Here is a 21,474-nt window from a genome sequence, read left to right on the forward strand (position 1 = left end):
GGAGATGGAGAAAGGGGGGACAACCCCTTCCAGGCCGGTGTTCTCCTCAGGGCTCGCTGAGCTGCCGTCCTACAGGCACTGTAATTTATTCGGGACGCGCAGGTTCCATGCGGTTGCGGTGTCTCTGAAGAACGTTTATTCGCGCTTTTTTTTTTTTTTTTTTTTTCAATGACGATCTTCGCCGTCAGCGCTAGACCTTGCGTTAAGACCGTGGACGTCTAGGAACGGGTCTGGAGGAGTTAAGAGAGGGAGGAAAGGAGGGCGACGTTGGCGGGAGGCCCCGGCGCGGAGCGAACGCTCCGCGCCGGGGCCTCCCGCCAACGTCGCCCTCCCGCGGCGCCCTTTCCCCTCGCGCCGCTCCCGACCAATGGGCGGCCTCGGCCCCGCCTGTTCCGCCGGCGTGTCCGCGTGCGAGGGGCCGCTCGCTCCTCTTCCTCTCAGGCGGGGGCCGCGCAGCCCGGCTCCGCCAGCTGAGGTGAGCCGAGACCCACCGCTCTCTTCGCGTCGCTCCGCCTGGCCGGGCTGGGGTTGGGGAGTACGGTAGGGGCCGGAGTGAGGGGGGTTGCCGGGGCCTGGCAGCGCGGGGCGGGTGTTTCTCCTCGGCCTTTTCGAGGTGGAGGCCCCGGCTCGGCCGCCGCGCTCTGCCGGGAGTTTCCCTCGCCGGGAGGGTACGCGGCGGGACGCGGGGCCTTCAGCGTGCCCTGCTCTGTGCTTTCAGATGCCCCCGAAAAAAGGAGGCGACGGGGTGAAGTCGCACCCGATCATCGGAAGGTTCGGGACGTCCCTGAAGATCGGGATCGTCGGGCTGCCCAACGTGGGGTAGGTGGTAAGGGCAGCGCGGGGCTGGCGGAGGAGCAGGCCCGGACCGCCCGGCAGGCCCGGGCTCCCCGCTCTCCTGCGCTTGCTTCTACTCCAGGTAGTGACCTGCCACGGTTTCTGGGCGAAGATAGACGCCTGTAGGTGCGGATACAGGCTGAGGGATACAATCTAAGTCTTTTTGCTCAGTGATAGACTTACACCTTCAGCTTGAGCTGCTTATAGGTGGAGCGATGTAAAACACTCAGGTGGCGTGACGCTAGTATGTACAAGTCTGGACAAGAGAACAGTGAAGAACTAAAAGAAAAAAGAAGTCTTAGCAATTGCTGTTTTATAAAATACTACGTCTTCCGTGTTTCTTTACTTCGACTGTTGTGTATGTGTAATGCACGTTTTTATGCAAATACATATGCATGTGCATACAAATTCCTTTCATATTTTATTTTTTTGGAGAGGATGATGTGCACAGGAAGGGGTTAATGATACCATAAGTGTCATTAGCAGTGAAGAGGACTTCCATTCTTGAAACTTCTTCAGAGTTTGTAATGAAAAAAGTTGTGTCAGTTACAGTTTGGGAGAGGTGATGGAAGATGAGTTGTTCTCTGTCACGCTTCTTATCTGTAGTTGTTATGGCTCCTCAAAGGAGCTATACTTAAGGCACTTGAAGAGGATGATTAATTACCTGGAGAACATCTGTGTGAAACTACTGGTATTAATTTGTGTATGATATTTACTAAAAGAAATTCTCAGCATTCTCAAACTTTAAATCTTTAAAAAATTAGAGGAGAAGTTTTTGAGCATGTTTCAGACCCGTAAGTACTGCTTTCTTGTCTTTTCATTATCATTTATTTTGTTCTTCAGGGTGTAGGTAAGTTGCACGCCAGAAGGGAAATAATTAGCAGTAACACTGTATAATTTGTCAATGGGGGAAAAATAGCATTTGCAGTTATGTTATGGTGTAACTTTCAAAGAAAATTGTGACTGACTTTTGAGCATGTTGGCTGTATGCAGGGCAGCTGTCAGATTTTTTTTTCCAGTGGCTGAGAAGTTATGTGAAACAAAAAAAAAATAAAACGAACCCAAACCAAACCCCACCACCCAGAATATTTATGGTAGAAGATTCAGAAGCTGATTAAGAACTTTCTCTTAGCAATAACTCAAGAATTGCTCTCTTGTGATTTAATAAATGCCAGCTAACAAAATAATCTGCTACTTGGTTTAAGTGAAAATGTTCTTTTTTTCCCCTGATACCACTTGCAGGTTTTTTCCATTGATATTTAACATGGATGAAAAAATGTTTGGTAAGGTAGAACTATATCTTCATATGCACAACAGATTACTTGTAATTGATTAACCGATGTGGTTTGCTTTCTGTGCCCCTTTTTTCTCTTTTGATTGTTTACTTTTATTGCTTAGATACTGAAATCGTGTTAATACATAAATAAATCTGAAAAAACAATACAGTTGTGGAAGGAGCTGGTGAGTCTTGGCAAAACCAGTTCACTCATAATAAGTTTCAAGCATCCTTGTCGTTTTCTCACTTTGTGCTTGAGGAAGATGAGTAGTGGCCAGTAGAGCTGTGCATTGCCTTTGACTTAAAATTTCTTTGCTAACTGACATGTGCAATATAGTCACTTAGGGGAGTTTTCAAGGGCAGGGAAGGGAGGTAAACATCATTGGGTTTCAGTGTGTGCATATTTGAAAGTGTCTTGTACTAGAATCAGGGAAATGATCACTGTTGTTGAAGTAAAGGGAAAGTGGAGTATTGCTTTTGAGTTGGAATAAGATGTGTTTCTATCCAGCCCTTTTAAATGCTTCTGATGTGAACTTCATTAAGAATGTGTATTTCCTTTATAGGAAATCGACGTTTTTCAATGTATTAACAAAGAGTCAAGCGGCAGCAGAAAATTTTCCTTTCTGTACTATTGATCCAAATGAGAGCCGAGTACCTGTGCCAGATGACAGATTTGACTTCCTATGCCAGTATCACAAACCTCCAAGGTAACTCAAATTCTTAATATTTTTCTTCAGTTAAGCAGCTGAAATAGCATTACTGAACCCAAAGTTTTCATAGAAGTGTAATGCAACTATAATGTCTTTAATTAAGTTTTTACTGACATCTGTTTTAGAATGTGAAATTATGTATGTACCTGGATTATACACACACACCCCCCCACACACCCCCCAATATGACCTTCGTGGTATGAGAATGAGAAATCTAGGAGCTGCTAGTCATTGCTCACCACCATTTGGGGCTTGGTGTTCCTGTCTTTGAAGGTAGTGGCTCCCAGGTGACTCGGAGGATCTTCTGAAGAGACTTGGAAAATGAACAGTAGTGGACGTACCTAACGTGTCATGAGGTTGCTCACTTGTAAAATTTCCACCCTGTGTTTTTTATCATTTAGAATATTGTATATGCTGTAGGTAGCCAAACAAATATCTGTCAACATACCTGTGTCCTCAGTCTTTTGTCAGTAAAGTTTATGGGCAGCCTTTCTTCCCCTGACTCTTCCTCTCCTTTTTATAGGCTCTGCTAGTTGTTACCTGCTATATTCAGGGATATTCCTACAATACGTCTCTTCTAATTGTTTCCTTATTCTAGGGCTGTATTAATTTTGTCACATCGATGGTTTTTGCTATTGACTGTTTCTGTAATCTGCTCTATATGTTCAGTGTGGGAACTGGATTTTTTGCTTGAACAGCAGAATTTAAGGTGCTTTCAGAAAACAGAAACTTAAATAGACACTTGTGACCTGTTAATTTCAGTTTGCAGTTACTGGAGAGGTATCTTGAATAAAGTGAGTGTACATAAATCATAGGGCAAATTAGCATGCACGTCTGTGCTTTTCTTCAGCACTTGGGCCTCAGTTTGAGCCAAATCACACCCATAATTAAAAGAAGATTGATTAGTCACTCATCAAAAATCCATTTGTTAACTTAAGTTTCAGGTCCAAACAAATTGCTTCTGTCTGTAATTCCTGTGCACTTTTTAAATACTGAAAAATGCATTAATATGGAGCTGTTTGTTTAGGTGGATTGTTACAACATGTTATCTTGTTTTCCCTGCTCAAGTGAGTATTAAGTGTACTTGTTACTGTATGGATCATAAAACAAAACTCTGCTGAATTTGAGACAAAACTTTCTGGCTGTTGATTGTGCAGAGATAATGGTGTGGCTTTTAAGTTTTATTGACAAATTTCTTCTAAATCGTAGTGTTACTGCTTCTTTGGCCACATCAATAATCTCTTTTTCTTTTTGCTTAGCTATGACTGGCTACTTCTAAATTAATAGTTGAAGTGACAAAGAGATTATTACCTCTCCCCTCATCCTGCCTTTGGCCATCTACCCTTTAAAGGAGTAGATTGTAAATAAGATTGTAAATACCTGTATGCATCTTCTCTGACTTGCAAACTCTCTGGAGAAAAATCACCCTTAAATATTAATGGAAATAATATATTTACTGAATCTGTAGTCAGTAAATATGCTGAATTAGAGAATAAGCTGGTTATAAACAGTAAATCAGCTTTGGTTTGAATGGTCTTTTGACTTTTTTAAGAGAGTATTTGTTACTTAAAATCAATGGATATGGGGATTAGTGGGTAGTTGTAGCTCCTGAGTTCACTTATGCTGCTTATATGGTTTTAATATTTCACTATAACAGTAACAAAGCAGTGATAATTAGTGATAATTCAGTAGCACAGTAGGCTGAGGTAGCTCTTTTTGGGCTGTTTGTGCTTGTCTGTCTGAGACTAACTCAGGAAAAGAAGGCCATGGTCATGAAGATATACAACTGAATTGTAATTTAAATTCCTTGATTTCTCTTGTGTAGTCTTGATTTTCATCTTTATGTAATACGTTTTGTCTTAATTTTCTGCTTGTTTGGATTAGTAGATGTATTCAGTCTGCACACGCAGAATGTTTTATAAACAGTGAGTTCTCTTTAAATTAGACTCTTGTCTAGCCTCAAGATTTTGTCTTTTAAAATCTAAAGCATTCAGGTTTTTATTTCCCATATGTTACACTTAGTCATCACATAACTGCAGTCATTGTTGGGAGGTGGGAAAAAAAAAAAAAGAGGAGTTTGTCTTAATTAAAATAATGTATGACAGGCCAAAGTGATCTTGCCTTGATGCCTGCTGTGAGCAAGGGAAGGGAAGAGTGGGACTGGGCCGGGCTGGCAGTCGCTGTCTGTCACACTGAGCTGCGATTGCTGCTGCTGCTACAGAGAGACAAACTATTGCTGAGAATATTGCTGGTACGAGTTTGCGGCTGTTCTGCCATCGGAGGAAGAGTTTGGCTCTTCAGGTACCATTTGTTGCTTGAAGATCCGTTCCTGTCTCCAAAAGAAGAAAGCATCAGCTTGGATGGGACTGGTGTGCTGTTATTTGCTAGCCCATGCTGAAAGCTGACTGGTATTACTTAATTGGAAATGTAAATGTTTGTAAATGAAATCATGTAGGCAACAATTTAGACACTATTACATAAAGGTAAATCTGTACATAATAGATTAAGGTATGCTGCCAGAACTTATAATCTGTGCTTTTTTTCTTTCTGCAGCAGCAGATGATGTATATGACTGTTTACAACATACAAGCGTAGTGATATAGGCTGTACACAGAAGGTGGGCTCCAGGAACTTCCAGTAAAAACTGCTATGTTGGTGCCAAATGAATTAGATGAGCAAATTTGCTTGAGCTTTAATGTTACCTATTGCTCACTTTCTGGTATGAATGAAATTGTGGATATTAAAAAAGAGACAAGACCTTAAAATGTTAAAAATAATTCTGAATTCTTGTTATTTTAAGGTCTTAGTTTATATTCTGTTACTAACTTAATTTATGTATTTAAACTACGTATTTGTTTGTTTTAAATTTTATACAATATTCAGTGAGAACTCGTATTTGTTACATTGTGCCAACATGTAACTTTTTCAGAAAGGAAAGACTGTTGACATTTTATTTTGTTGTTCTACCCCCAACATGGGTACTTTCAGGCAAGTTTTGACAGACTAATGATTGAATTAGTTCCAGTTTAGTAACTGGAAAGAGAACATTTTCTTTGGATTGATTCACTTCAGCAGGAACTAAAGCAGAAAGGTGTATTTTTTTTTTTCTTTTCCCCTAATCTATGAATCTTAAGCAGGTAGCAGAGGATGAGATCTGCTAATTCTAAGATGTAAAAGAGATGTTCTTCATCTCAGCAGGTAGCTCCTGCCTTGAAAATTGGGACTTGGAAGCTAGAAATAGTTGAGCTGTTAACTGCAGTTAATATTTTCATGGGACATTTTGTATTTAGAAGTGATGGGTTTCTTACACAAGCAAAGAACTGTGTGTGTAGCACATCTAAATAAATTTTAGTAACTTAATAAAAGCTTTAATAAAGCTATTCTCGTGCATTTTTGTTCTAAATTTCATTAAGATGCTGCTTAATCACCTTAAGCCTAAAAATATTTTTTAGTGTAAGTATGTCAAACTGATGTCATTTGGACAAGTGATTTGTGTCATAACTCACACATGTCTTGAAAGCTTCTGACCCACCAGGCTTAGCCTGTACGGTCCCGCCTGCCTACTACCACAGGTGCAGCGTACTGTGCCTGACCAGGAGATGTCTCAGTGGTGACATTTGATTCAAGCCTCAAAATGATTTTGAGTGAGGGGGTGGAGGAAACTGCTATTTCCTCTTTTTTATTTTGTGCCCTAAATAATCTCCTCGCTGCAATTATTTGCATTCTTTCTTATTTACTTTAAACTATATGATTAACTAAAAGAAATACTCAGGTAGAAGCAATTGAAGCCTAAGCGATGTTTTAACCGTTGGTAGTTAAAACTGAAGGACTGTATTGGCTGATAGCAATCAACCTGTGTGAAAACATTAATAAAACAGTGATTTTAAAGTCTGTTTCTGCTTCCTCCTCTGGTTAAAATCGAGTGAGTTTATAAGCAGAAATGAGTAAAATGTAAGTAGTTTGGTTCATCCTTTCTCAAGTTATCAGTATTCCTTTAATTCCGTGTTCGTTTGCATCTATAAGCAGGTGCATTGCCTTGCACATATGTGTTCACAAAACACAATGCTTATTGCAACCACAAACATTTCTATTTAACTTAGACTGTTTTTAATCTATCTTGGATGTCCTTTTCAAACTTAAATTTTAAAGCAATCCTGGTTATCTCGCAGGTGGATAAAATGTAAAGTGCAGCTACCCCTCTTCAGCTCTAGCACTGTCCAGTGCACTTCAGAATCTCTGTCCTTTTTGTCAGCAAATTGCTTTGGTTTGTTCTGTGGCGTTGTAGATTGTTAAAATTCATGCATTCAGATCTTTAGTGCTCAAGCAATGGTTACTGAACTAAATCTGAGTAACTTCCATTGTTGTCTAGGTCATGAAAGTCCTGTGTAATATTAAATAAAAGTTCTCTTGAACTTATTGTAGGATAGCATACTCAGATACTTGATAAAGCTTTGAAGTCAAAATTACATAGTCAGTTGGTGGAAAGTACTACTTAGAAACCAGATCAGCAGTGGGACTTCTTGAATGACGTCATGTGGGACTTAGTCCAGATTTAAAAAGAGCATTCATGTAAATGAAAACCACCTGTAGTTCCAGAGTGAAACATGAACAACTTAGCTGGATATAATGCTGGCATATCAGTATCTGTAAGAGAATCCCATGTTTTACAGAAAACTACTGAAAATTGGCAAGTATATGTTGTTAATATGCTGCTTCCTTTGGTGTTACTGAGTCTGCCTGTTCTTCAGTTAGTTCTGAGCCTGTGTAAATCAACTTGGCTGTGATGCTTGTTCTAGCATTGCAAATGAATAATTTGCCAGCAGTGAACGAAAGACCTGAAGTTGTAGTGACTTGAGCCATCTTTTCTGCCCGGTGGGAGAAGGCAAAATTGAATTAGTTGTATTTTGTTGGTATAATAACTTACTGAATAGTTTGAGAATGCAGGCATTTGATATAAATGGGACACTGAGTATATGTCTTAACCCACGTTGGATCTTTTACCTTTTTATAATTCATGTAAGTGAAATTTAATTAGCAGATTTTTCACTTCTGGTTCATGTGCTATTAGGTTGAAGTCTTGTTTGTCAGTACCATGGATAAAATGCTATTAATGAAATTGTTCTTGCATAGAAATGACCAGCATTCGTCTGCAGTACCTAGTTCTTCAGAAGCAGATTCCTTGAATTACCCTGTGAGGTATTTTGCTTACGTTGCTCAAAACTGCTTGCAAGATTGACTGCAGAAGCTGTAATAGGGAGTATAGTCTCCTGGAAGAGGGAGGGACTGTGAACTCTTCTGTTTGGAAATGAGCCAAAAATAGCAGTGAGGACAGACTGAGAGTTGAATGGTGTTCTAAGAAGTTGTCACAGTATATGTGTTCTCCTTCCATGCTGCTACTTTTACTTCAGGTCATTCATGAACTCTTAATGGATGACTCCTGCTTAAGTTATGTGACTTTTTGGGAAGGAAGAAGAGTTTCCCTTTTCTAACAGGCTTCAAATAACAGCTTTTAAAGGCAGAAGAGCCTGTGCTGGAACCAGGAGATGAGTAGCACATTTGGCTTTACCAAAGAGAAAAGGGGAGCTGGACATTTTACCCTAATACTGAAGAATCTGTCTTTTTTTGGTGTGTGGGACCTAGGATCAGGTAGAGTTTGAGTTGAGAGAGATTTCTCGAGCTATTCAAGAAATGAATAAAAAGCAAGTGTGTTATGAGCATTATCAGCCAGACTTACTGGAAAATTGCTGCATTTTGAACTTAATTGAAGCTGTCGTGGCTTCCCAGGGTCTCCTGGTGGATGTGAGATTTCAGTAAGCTGTAGTAAATGCTGCAGAGAAATTAATGGGGTGTTGTTTTCATTGGAGAAGAGAGATTGTGGAAACCTAGAAGAATAAAAACCCAGGGAGAGAAACAGCATTTCGGTTATGATGTTTCCAGTGTAAGTCACAGCTTCAGGTATCTGCTGCCTGCGAGGTTTCTCAACTAAACAATTACTTATGGAAACTTGAGACATAAATGTATGCCTCTTCCGCTCAAGTTTTGGAAAAAAAAATATATATGCATAACAAATTGCAGATACCGTATGTATGTGCATTTTAAAAGAAAAAAGGTAACTGGTTGCATTGTACTGTTCAGTACTACTGTACTGAACAAACAGGTAAAGAAACTCCTCTTGCCTGTTTAAATATTTCTTTTGGACAGAAGTTTGAAACAAAGTTGGTGAGAAATAGGCCTCCTCCCCTGTAAAATGCATAACCCTATGGATGCGTAAGTCTCTTATTCCTGAATAAACACCCTAACCACTGGACTAGAGAACTGTGATTTTTTTGGCCCAGTGAGTCTTGTGCTCTTTGTTGCACAGTAGCTCATACAGTGAAGGTAGCATGCTAACACAAAACCACCGTTGCTGTATTTCTAAGTGAGGTAAAAAATCCTTGCTCGAGGATTATACCCATGCTTAAAATATAGAGATACTTCCGGATTTGGTAATCTGTTTCATATTATAAATTCCTGTGACGTGCTTTATGGTAGATTGGTGTTGCACTGATTTGTACAAATGATCAGTTGATGCCACCTGTTCCTGATGATCATTTGAGGCTCAGTGACATTATGCTAATGCTGACTAATGAATCTTAAGAAATGGAAATTAATCTGTTTAGAGGAGGGGGGGAAAAAAAAAGAACAATCCAGTTAGGTCTTCTACATTTAAAGAATTAAAACACACTCGAGATATATGGTACTTTCCCACGTTCTTTGCAGTGTTTTCTGTTTGTTTAGTTTCATAATGTCCTTCAGAGCATAGGCAAGTGTGGCTAGTTTGTGCCTTTTTCTGCTTTTGTCTGTATTCGTCTTTCTATGATGAAATAAAGATTTAGGTGTAGGAAAGGGGCTGCCAAGAATGGGGATGGTTTTATTTTGCTTGGAATGTTAGCTTTGTGGTACCCAAGGTGAAGGTGAGAAAACATCCTGGAAACCCGGATACTGGTCTTCAAAGGTCTCTTGCTGGTATTAGTCAACTGTGAAATAAATGTGCTGGAGTTTTCTTTCCATTATCTAGCAAATGAGGTTGATTCTGGTGATAGAGTGGTCCATCTGCATATGAAGGTATCGGTCTTGCTCTAATGTGGCATCTTTGTAGTGAAAGTGTGAATTCTTCTGATGGCTGGCCAGGAAGTAAATCCTACCAGAATAATGAGAGGGGACCATCTGAGAACATTTCTAACACCACCTTTCTTTTTCTTAAAACACAGTTTAAAATGACAATGGAGAAGTGCTTTAAAGAGTGGCATTTTTCTACCTTGCTGTTGACTTAAGTTATGTGACAAAAAGCAAGGAATTATAACAATTCTGACTGGGAAGTTGCTGCTGTTTCTTCTGAGGTATGTAGTAGCTCTGTGGTTCTGTCAGGCAAAAGGAGCTATTGGGTTAATGCATTAATAGAGTTACTGGTTTCTGTCTTCAGAATGTGCGTCACTCTTGGTAGTGTGTTAAACTTAAGGATTTGCTGTTTCCATTTGAGTTTGTGTACTGGTAGCTAAAAAAACCATAGTTTGTTAAGAAAACCATAGTGGGACAAGAATGTGACATTTTCAAAGTTTGTTTACTTCAGAATGTACTTATATTCATGTACTTTCTACTGCATTCAACAGCATTAACTTGCAGTACACATCATCTGTCTTCCCAAGGATGAGCCCTTCTTTTCATGGGCCTACTGAAGTTTAAAGCCAGAAGTCAACATACTGTATACCTGAATTTAAGTATCTCATGCTGTGTTGTAAATATTTTCTTGCATATTTTTTTAAGCTCACCCTTCTGGGTGTTGTGTTCTATTCATGCTTGTTTCTAAGCACATCACAAAAAGTGTTAATGACATGAAACATGTCATTAAGTTCCTAATTTATTACACCTGACGGGTTTAGTGATACTTTGAACTTCACCTTGGTAAAGAAAAAGATTTTGTCAAAATCTTGTATTGTGAAATTAGTTTACTTGAAATAAATAATTTTTCTTGGGAAGTGTTAGAGGAAGATCGAAAACATAACCAACATAAGATCTTTTGCTTTTAGATCACCACACTTCCGGAAATATTCATGTTGCATACTAAGACAAACTCTAATGGATCATCTCTTCCCAAATTAGGGAGCTGATTTCAAGTGAGGCAGCGCATCCGCAAACTATGTGTTGTGTTATTTGCAGTCAAATGGAAGTGGGATGGCACTAAAAAAAAAAAAAAAAAGTTGGAAACTTGTTTTGTTCCACCTAAGCCCGCTGCTCTGAGCAGAGACAATGATCCATAGATTTCCGTAACTACAGATTTTTCTGTCTGGGCCGTCGCTGCCATACGAGGCATCAGGGTAAGAAGAGAAAGGTGGTTTTCTGATGCTAGTGGAGTTTTCTGCTGTTACAGATTTGATAGGAGTCATGCTGTTAAATATGTCAATGTTTGAAAAACCAAATATATTTATCAGCAAGCTGTCACACTAATAAAAATAAAGCTCAGTTTGGGCTGTGGACAATAAAGACTTCAGAAGGGTATAGCGTTGGCTAAGATGTCACTGGCTAGGTCATCCCTAGCACTCATTCACACCTATGTGGTTGCTTCTGTCTGTGAGTAGCACTGCAATGGTAGGTCTTTGGAAAAGACATCTTAAGGTAGACCATAGAATTTGTATCTTTCGATTTGAATCTCACGTTGAAGAACACTCACCATAAAAGAAAGCTTTTCACCACTTCACAAATTGGCACTGTATGCTCAAGCAGACTTCATGGCATAAGTCACACCCTTCTCATCGTTGTTATTAAAGCTACGGATTTGGGTATTTTCCATTAAACTTACTGTCAGTAAAATAGTGAACTGTTGTATTAATCTTAGCATAGTGCTAATGAAATACAGTGGTGATAATTTAAAGTGATGGAAATTAAGTAGTGTTCCAGTTATTTATTTTGAAGCCATCAAGCTGGAGATCTTGATGACTATGGTGTGTGTGGTTTCTGGTCTTTTGCAAGTGAGGAATTTGCAGCATTTCAGTGTGGTTCTGTCTCTGCCACTGTTTATGATGGTGTTGTCATTTGCATAGACCATATGAAGGTGCTCTTAGTCAACACCTTATTACAAAGTTTTAGTTTTTTGGGTTTTTTTTCTGACTCAGCTGGATTTTGATTGGTTTAGAATACACCTGGAAAGATTAATGCCCATTAAGTCATTTGCTCATTTTAAAACAACTTGAGAATCTGCAGAGGATAAAAGGCTTGCAGTTTATAAATTGCCATATGCATTTCCCATAGCTCTAAAAGCTTTTTTCCGTTTTTTGTAAGCTAATTTGAACTTCATGACTCTTCTGCTGTTGCTATATAAAATATTGTGTAGACACATCTGTTAACCCATTGCTGTTAACTATAGCGGAAAACATCACAGCTGTTTGCATTATAATGCCAGCTTCATCTTAACTTGTTTTCTGCTTTCTTTCAAATTGTTTGCATAACCCTGATCACTGCTAGTTCTAATCACCACTGTGTTTAAAAGTGCCCTTGTCTTCTGAGAAAGTTGCTTAACTTACTGAACTAAACAGTAACTGTAGAGGTGTGCGACAGCAGAGTGCAATGGCCGTTTGTGTGTCTTGTCCCTTTGGTACTATGAAAACTGCTTGTTACAGATGACTGACTTCATGCCTCAGTGTTCCAGGCCTGGTTGATTATTTGTATAGCTGTCAGTATGATTCCACACTTAGAAACGAGTTTACTTCATTTTACATGAATAATGACAGAGAAATTGAAGAATGGTTGATGTTTTACATGGGAGGGGAGAATCTTGTCTTTCACACATGGCACATTAAATAAGGAAGAAAGCTATTGTCATGTATAACTTGTTCTAGAAAAAAGAAATATCGGATTTCCATGTTCTGAATTTATTTCTGTGCCAAAAGTTTTGGCTAATATGCTTCAGTAATGAAACTTCTAACTTTTATATTTCAGCAAAATTCCAGCCTTTCTGAATGTGGTGGATATTGCTGGCCTTGTGAAAGGAGCCCACACTGGCCAAGGCTTAGGAAATTCCTTCTTGTCTCATATTAACGCCTGTGATGGGATCTTTCATCTGATGCGTATGTAAACTTATTTATACGTTCTCTCTATAGCTTAAGGACAGCATTGTTGTACTCTAATTAAAAGAACTGTGGAACAAATATCCATTACAATTTTAACTTTTACCATTTAATTCAAAGTCATCAGGCTTTGGGTTTTTCCAACCAAGAAAATCCCTGTCCTCTGCTATATAATGGGTACGTCTTTCTTCATTGGCATTGTGCTGAAGACTTAGAAAGGAACTGGGTTTTTGGAAATCTGCAGTAATGGTTTGTTGTTTTCTTTTGCCAGCAGTGCATGGCAGTTGATTTGTTTAGTTTTATAAAGGAGGAGAAATGAAATGTGATAATAAAAGGCTGAAATGGAAGTAGAAAATGAAAATATGGAGTTAGTGGCAGACTCTGGGATTCTGTTCTTCACAGGGCGAGCCCCACGTCTTTCCATTTCCTGATTTCTGTGTGACTTACTTTGAGTCTCGAACACCCCTCCTCCCCCCATCTCTGTGAATTCTGAACATTTCTCAGTTAGACCGAGGGCTTTGATTCTCTCTTTCATCAGCTATTACTACAATACAGAACTGGCCTTCAGAGTCACATTAACAGCACTTACAAACTTGGCACTTAAAAGCTTGCTGAAAGCATATGTTGGTTTGCAGTAAACTTTGAGTGTTGACAAAGGTTTCTGGTCTGAAAAGATTGAGCTCAATAATGTTTGTGCAGATTTGAGGAAACTGGACACATTTGTTGCTGTCTTTTGGTTGCCCGTTATTATACAGTGCGTGATGAAACAATAGAACAAAATAAACAAAAAAATAAAAATACTTTTTATTTGGTGATTGGAGCAAAAATTTTTTTGCAGGCAGGGTGTTTCTAAAACAAAACCCAAAGGCATGGAATATTACTATCTTATAGTACTGATTTAGATGCTTAGAACCCTTGTTCCCACAAGCTTGTTTTTTGAAGCATATTTATACAGAGCAGTGAACTGATGTGCCTCTACGGTCTGCGTGCTTGGTGAATAGGTAAGTATGCTACTTCAGTCAAATGCAATTTATTATGCATCAAGAATACTTAAATGCTGACTTGGTGCAGAGTGCTGGTACTGTGTTTTCAATCAAGTGAGACGAACTTTATGGGGAAAGGTATTATGTTCTTAGGCTTATACTGTTGAAAAACAGGACATACATTTGGGAACATTAGCCTTTTTTTAAAGTCTTCTAGTACCTGGAAGCCATCTAAAACTGTGCATGTGTGGAGCATTACTTCCCCTTTGAAAACTTGGCCTCATTTATCTTTTATATCTAGTACTGCTATTTTCTGTTAGTCGTTTGACGCATACTTTCAGTAAAATAGAAAACTATGGGCTATTGATTGTAGCTAAGCAGCTTAATAGTATTTAAGACATTTTGAAAAGGTGAGGCCAGATCCTTACTGGGTAGAGTGAAGTAAGTCTTTTGAACTTGTGCATCATTTTAGGAACTAGTTCGATACGTGAAGGCTGTACTAATACATTGGTATATTTTAAATATTTGTAACTACCCAAGAACCATTGCTACAGTATCCCTAGAAAAAAGGGGGGATCAGTTTCCCCAAATCAGTTGCTATCCTGGGATTGTAATTACTGTTTTGCCTGGTGTCAACTGATAACAAGTGATAAACTCTTTATACTTGCTCTGTTTTGATACTTGTATCATAAATGCTTGTTAAGGAACAGATTGATATAGTCAGTGGAGAAGATGATTTTTAATCTATATGTTGAATAATCCTAATCATTGTTTTCAGATAGCTATTATAAGGATTAATTTGTATTTTTCTTTCGGGACTGAAAGAGGAATGAGACTACTCTGGGTTTTCAAACCATTTGGATACTTACTTTGTATTAACATCTATTTCTTCTAGTCTAGTCTTGCATTTACTTGTTATATGTTTCAGTTTCTTTCAAGGATTCTGAAATGTAATGTTTATGAAATGATTGTTGCTGTTTTTCTTCTTTGGGAGCAAAAAAGATAATGTAATCACTTTTTAAACAGTACTTTTTCCTTTCTAAAATCTTAACCCTGCCTGTTATGCTGCTCTTGCTAGACGTTTTAGCTAGAGCACAAGCTAGTGATGAACTGAAGTAGAAATTCTGTGTGTTGATTGCTCAATAAACACAAAGATCTTTCAAAATATTACTTAGGAATAATAATAATAAAAAGCTAATGCAAAATTTTGTGGTTGAGAGATGTAAAACTACTTTTTTTTTATCCCCCACAAAGTGCATATTAGTTTTACTTTCTTTTCCCCACAGTACTATAAAAATGAAGATTTGGCACTAAAAGCTGATAATAGCCCTCTAGTAAATTTAAAAAAAAAAATCTATTGGTTACACAGCACAAACTGTAGTTAAAACCTGAAGTTTTCAACATACCATGCCAACTTATATTATAAAAAGGTATGAACCTTTTTTATATGCTGTAATGTTTTTACACCCACCCACCTGTCAAAATTATTTCCAATCTAAAAATCCCATTTTATGAGTGTGTGGCATACCTGGAGTTTGCACTGCTTCTATCACGTTATAGAAACTACCTAAACTGTTTTTGTAAATCCCTAAACTTTCCAGACCCTGAGACGATGAAGATTCTTTGTTGCCCTTTACCAGGGTTTGGTCCAAGTTCTTAATGGACTGTGTGGCTTTAGGAACCAGTGCCCTGAGACCAGCTGTCAGCTTTCAGCCTGGTGGGTAGGCACTGAATCTCTGCAGTCGTGTAGAAGCTGACTTAGAAGGAGCCCAGACAGGTTGCTCCTGTTAAAGGGGTATGGGCAGTGGACTGGAAGGTGAGGCTTTGTATGCCAGCAAGCTGGAAAGGAGGTGTTGCTGAAGATGAAGAGAAGAGGAGAATGAAAAAATGTTGTTAAGAAGAGCTGCACTAGGAAGTGATCTGCGGACCATGCTTTTTCAAAGCATGAAAAATTCAGCATGGTTCAGTTGGTATTTTTGCAATGAGCAGTTTGAGAATTAACTCTCTTAAGTTGTATTAATTAAGGTAATGATAGGCAAGGAAGTGGCTATCTAGGAATGGAGAGCTTTTGTTGAGTAGGATGAGCCAAACTTTGGGAATCTCACTGAAGGTATCTTACAGTCCTAGGCTAAAGGTTTTGATCCTGTTTTCTTTATTTATTGAGAATGTGTTGAACTGTGTTTTCTTTAGGACAAAAGGCTTGTTTGTGGGTTTTTTTTAGCTGCCATAAGAGAATTCACTGTTATTGCCTCTTTGTGTTATGAGATGGTTTTTGAAGAAGGCTGTTGCCTGTCAGTTTATCCACCACAGGGCACATAGGTGAGCTGCAGCTGTAGTACTCTCAAAGTAATTATAATTACATTTCTGTTGGAACTGTGGGAGTTCTGTGTGGCGTTTACCTAGACTGTTTCTTGCATGGCATAAAGCTGAGGAGAAACGAGATTTATTTCTGTCTGGCTAATTCTCTACTTTCCTTACTTCATTTAAAAAAGGAAAGTACCCCCACCTTGAAATGGTTATGGATTTTCAGCCTTCAAATTTCCATATCGTAGATACACTGTTGCTTTCCCTGGGAGACACTGTTCATTAAATCAATGAAAACATTGTTTTTATGTCTAAGGTATATTTTAATATATCCAAAGAAACAGCAACATGTGTGAGAACAGCATGTGGTAGGGTAATAGGACAAGTAAAAGGAGAGGTAAGTTTGTGTTGAGCACACTGTATTTTTGTACATGATTAGTAACAGCCTGAAGTAGATTCTCATAGCTCAGCAAACAAGGTAAGTTTTCCTATACAGAATAGAGCAATACATTCTTGGGTTTTGATAATTCCTATAGATTTTTTTTTTATTAAAGTGCACAAACTGAAAATGAATTACTGATATTTAAAATAAACCGTTTGAACTCAATATACTTTAAAAAAAAATATTTCGGGGGTTATTCCAGTTTCTTAGGGGTAGGAGTATATTTTATTTTTGACTGAATCCAGTTATGAAAACCTCAAACAGATATACTTGCTTACTTATTGGCTGAGTGAATGGGGAATTTAATTTTAAAACTGTTTTCTGTCCTGGATAATGGCGCCTACAGCATTAGTACCAGAGTAACCTGACACGTGCTTTAAAGTAGTTATAGTTTCGTTCATCTTCCGAGTTTCACTGTTAATTTGAAACATTTCTGACAGTTCTGTTTTCCATGTTTCAGGTGTATTATGGTTTTAACTGAGGCAGCAATGTTTTCATGGTGGCAGAAGGCAGGCTGTTTGAAGATTGTAATAGTGGCTTTAACCACCTTTCAACTTTTATGGCAGATCAGTCACAAGTACTTGTAGAAAATGACTTTCTTTGTATGGTGGACTAAAAATGGCAACCTTGTTACAAGTGTAAATTTACAAATTATTCTTAAATAATGCTTCAGTGAAGAAAGTGGTAGATGTCAGTATTTAGTCCCTGTTACAGCTCTGTCAAGTTTTTGAATGTACTGGATGTTAAACAGCCAGAGCTCTTCATGTTTTTGAGTTAGTCTTCCCACTGATAGCCCGCAGTCCTAGTTTTCTAGAGAATATGTTCCACATTTTTCTCTTATTTTTAGTTTCTTTAATGAAATCCAGTCTTTCTCTTCAAAGTTACAGAAATTGGAAGGAAATTTGTCTGTAAAAGTACATTGCTATCAAATGCTCCTTTTTAATAAATAAAAAACCTTAGGGTTTGATGCCCAATGTTTGAAGTAGGGCAGGCAACACTGGCTTTCGTGGAAGAACTTGAGAGCTCACCTGCACGTCATTGCCTGGTCTTCCAGTCCTGCAGAGGAATGTGCAAGCTGCCTGTGGTGACACGGTGCTGGGGGAGCACAGGCAGGTAGGGGTTGGGAGCTCCTGCTTTGCTCCTCTGCATGGAAGTTGCTCTGACTCCACAGCGGAAGAGCTGTAGCTGCCTTTTAGGGGCAGGATGGGGAGTTCGGTAACTGGTAATCCGTGAAATGTCGCTCTTTGTGACAAGAGTGAAAGAACTATGAAGCTAGGTGAACGTCCCCTGCGGTCTTATAGAAGTGACTGGTGTGACCAATGTGAATTGGTTCCTAAAAAGCTTTAATTGCTTTTACCTCAGTTTTATGTCTGTTATAACTGGAAATGTTTAGTATACCCCCTGGTTCTGCCTCCTTCAGGGTTTTATGTAACTGATAGATATGAATCACGTGACCTGAGTGGGGTTTATTCTTGTTTAAGATAAACACTAATCAAAACTGAGTTTCACAATATCTGTACTGATTTTTTGCTCAGCATTTAAAATCAATTTGACTTGGCTTTATTTTTTATCATCATGAGGGTTATTGGGAACTCACAGTAATACTGCCAGTGTTTTGATTTGCCTGCAAAAATCAAAGTGGTGATAACAAAGTTATTTAACTGAATAAGATGCGTCCTCTATTCTGACTTCATTTTTTGACTTTCTATAAAAATGTGTGTATTTTCTGTATAAAGATGCTAATCGTTCTGTAGCTTTTATATACTTGAGGCATGATGCATTTTTTTCCCCACGTTCTCTAAGAAGAAATCATACTTACTCATTGCTGCTCCTGGAAGCTGACTGCTACAGAGAGGAGGCATATGATGATATCACTTACCCACACTCCACTGCACTAGCATTTCAGTGAACAAAGTATGCGCTGCATCTCATCCCTTCAGCCTGTGTATTCCGTGCATTGGGAATCATAGTGGCTCTGTTTATGCAGCTGTAGCTTGGCTGTGTCACTTCTAATATCTGAAGCTGTTTTTTCATCTTTGTAATGTGTCAAACACCTTGAAATGATGTAAACATAGCTGTCTTACAAAATTCTATTGTCTTCAACATATTTTGGTTCAATTTTTTGAAGATGCTTTGGTTTTGTTTTATATTACTAAACGTAATTGCCACCTGTTAAAAAAGAAAAAAGTTAGGGTTCCTAGTTTACAAATACAAACCTTTCACTGCTAAGCTACCAAAATTTAAAAGTAGTTTGCATGGAGTAGATAATAGTTCTTACTGAGATTTTTCTCTTCCTTCTTACTTGTTGTTAGAGTAACTAAATTAATGTTAAATAAAATATTTGGAGTAGCTCACAGTTCAGCTAAACTTTCAATTAGTGACTTCTCCATATTAAACCCCAAAATTGTGAAAGCTTTCAAATTAAAGTAGCAGTTGCAGCAGTGTGAAACATTTTATTGTATTAACTAATGCTTGGGTTTTTGGTGTTTGTTTGTTTTTGTTTTTTTATAAAGTATTGTAAAGTGTTTTGATTCTGGGTAAGTCTTTGCATAGGAGATTTTTTTTTTTATCACAAAGTTGTGAAAATGGCATCCCTCTACCTCTTTTAGCAAAATCATCACCAAAACTGAAATAATTTTTATTAGCAAGACTATTTTTGCATTGTATGTTGCAATTTCAGAATATCGGGTCACAAAAAAACAAAAACAAACCAAACAAACAAACAAACAAAACCCACCAAACAAAGCCAAAAACCCCAGGGATAATTTGTCTTAGGCCATGTGTTATCTGTCTTTGAATTTTACCCCAGCATTCAGATGCTAAGCCCACTAAGCCCACCACCTTGAAAGGGAAGGGAGGCTAATAAAGATATTCCCAGAGATGCATACAAATGTGCTTATCATTAATTTTTCCTCATGTAAAAAGAAAATGTTTTTGTTGCAGGAGAGGAGGATTTTTCAGAGGCTGCTTAGCTTTATTTTATTTCAGACCTTTTGTTTGTGTAGATGATACAAGCAGAAACAGCAGAGTGCTAGATTTCTCCTCTCCTTCTTACAGTGGTTTTCTACCTGCAAGCAGAAGCAGAATGCACATGTAATGACCACTAGGTGAATCTTATCAGGCCTTTGCAGCTCTCTTGATACTGTACCGCTTGGTCAATGAGCAAGACTGGGGAAAGTGTCTTCTGAAAACAGATGAAGTTAAGTTCTGAAGCAAACAACAACATTCTGTAGAGGAATTATATATGCATACAAGTCTTCCTTCCCCTTTCAAATAACGTGAAGCAGCCAAAAGGAAGCATATTTGAATAAAGCTTTTTTTTTTTTTCCTTTTGGGCACAGAAGTCAGTTGGAGGCAAAAAAAACAAACCACAAAATGCCCGATAAAAAAGGAATTGGAAGAGGCAATGAGTCATGGAAGACTGATTTTCAAGAAGTACTGCCTTGACAAAAGATTTGTTGCAGAGAAACACATGCAGTTGTCATTAGTATCATGTACTAACCTTAAGCCATCTTGGAGAGCTAGTGCTGTCTCGTGCTGTTGGATTTTTCTCTCTGGATCCAAGGGTGGAAGCACAGCAGTCTTTGCTCAGAAAAAGTGTTGGTAGAGAGAGGAAATGTTCATACAGACATCTGCTCAAAGAAGCTTCTTGAGAAATAACCAGGTAAGATTGGAGTAAGCGTTTGTGCAGCATCCAGCAGCAGAGACAGTATATGTAAGTGAAATTGGGAGTAGATTAGGGGTGAGACCGGGCATCCCATTCAGTGGTACAATGGCTGTTATCTTTCTTGTGTGCCTACTCTTCAATACAATGATGTGGGATAGGGCCCTAGGATGAAGGCTGATGGTGCAAAGCAGTTGTCTGTTGATGTAATCTATTTTGTAGGAGCACCTGAAGAGCAGAAAAGAACCTCGTGTGTGTTTTGGGTAGTTGTACATTATTGACCAAAATGCTGGTAGCGGAATTAAAGGACCAAGATGGGATTCTTGTGAATATTTCGATGTGCAGCTTCAACTAGTGCTACCACTAAACCTAAACCTGCAAGAGGGAGACATTTTGTACACCCACATCCTGTTCAGTAGATCAATGCCAGATGTGGAAATTTTACTAATCATACTTTTCACTAAGGCAAATGGGAAGGACAATAACCTCCTAAGCTAAACTGTTGCAGAAGAATTTTGCAAGACCTGTCGTTGTTCTTACTTGAGCGTAATATTAGTGTCTCTGAGATCTAGGAAGTCACATTGTAAAATCACCCTCATCTCCTGTTTTATTGCTGGTGTTTCTTTCCTTTTGGTGTGCATATATGAACAAAACTTATGGGTTTGTACCTCAAGACTGTTTGCAGCTTTGTCTCCCACAGAGGAGTGAATTTGTTTTCCTGGGCACGTGGGTGCAGACTGTGGAAAAGGTGCTGGAAAATTGTCAGCGCTCTATTGAGTTAGCCTTTGTCTTTATGGAACAGTAAATTACATCGCCAGGCTCAGTGAAAGTAATACCTGAGCTTTAATCCATATTCCCTTAAGGCCAGGTAACTGCAGTTTAAAGCACAAATAAACTCAGATAAGGGTTTAAATAGGCTTTATTCTTAAATTTGTCACAAGTAATTGTTATTCTGGGAGCTGAATAAGTCTCCCCAAATATATGGGTATGAGGAGAAAAAATTTATGCATTGCAGAGAGGTATCACTTTAATCCCTGATAATTAAATAAATGTTTCTCAAGGATATACTATACTTCTTCAGAAAGAGTAAGATGAAAGCTGTGAGTGTTCAAACGTTTTTATTACTAATCAAAAACTCCAAAGTTTGTTTTACATTGAGGT

General features: G+C 38.5%; 1 protein-coding gene across 2 annotated transcripts in view; it reads left to right on the top strand.

Annotated features, from left to right (window-relative positions):
- The first annotated feature begins 343 nt into the window (after nt 1–343).
- The window catches only part of OLA1 (Obg like ATPase 1), a 103,974-nt gene continuing 82,843 nt past the window's right edge, over nt 344–21,474 (top strand). The window contains exons 1-4 of one of the 2 annotated variants that reach the window (XM_087733777.1): nt 344–475; nt 719–819; nt 2,674–2,817; nt 12,793–12,920. In XM_087733777.1, the coding sequence (XP_087589903.1) occupies nt 368–475; nt 719–819; nt 2,674–2,817; nt 12,793–12,920 (481 nt within the window). In that variant the 5' untranslated portion in view covers nt 344–367. Of the gene's footprint in view, nt 541–718; nt 820–2,673; nt 2,818–12,792; nt 12,921–21,474 lie in introns of both variants that reach the window. The other variant, XM_087733778.1, reaches the window with a different exon arrangement.

This window comes from Nipponia nippon, unplaced genomic scaffold, assembly GCF_047370975.1.
Source record: "Nipponia nippon isolate SJK-2023a ecotype South Korea unplaced genomic scaffold, ASM4737097v1 scaffold_5, whole genome shotgun sequence".
Classification (NCBI taxonomy): Eukaryota; Metazoa; Chordata; class Aves; order Pelecaniformes; family Threskiornithidae; genus Nipponia; species Nipponia nippon.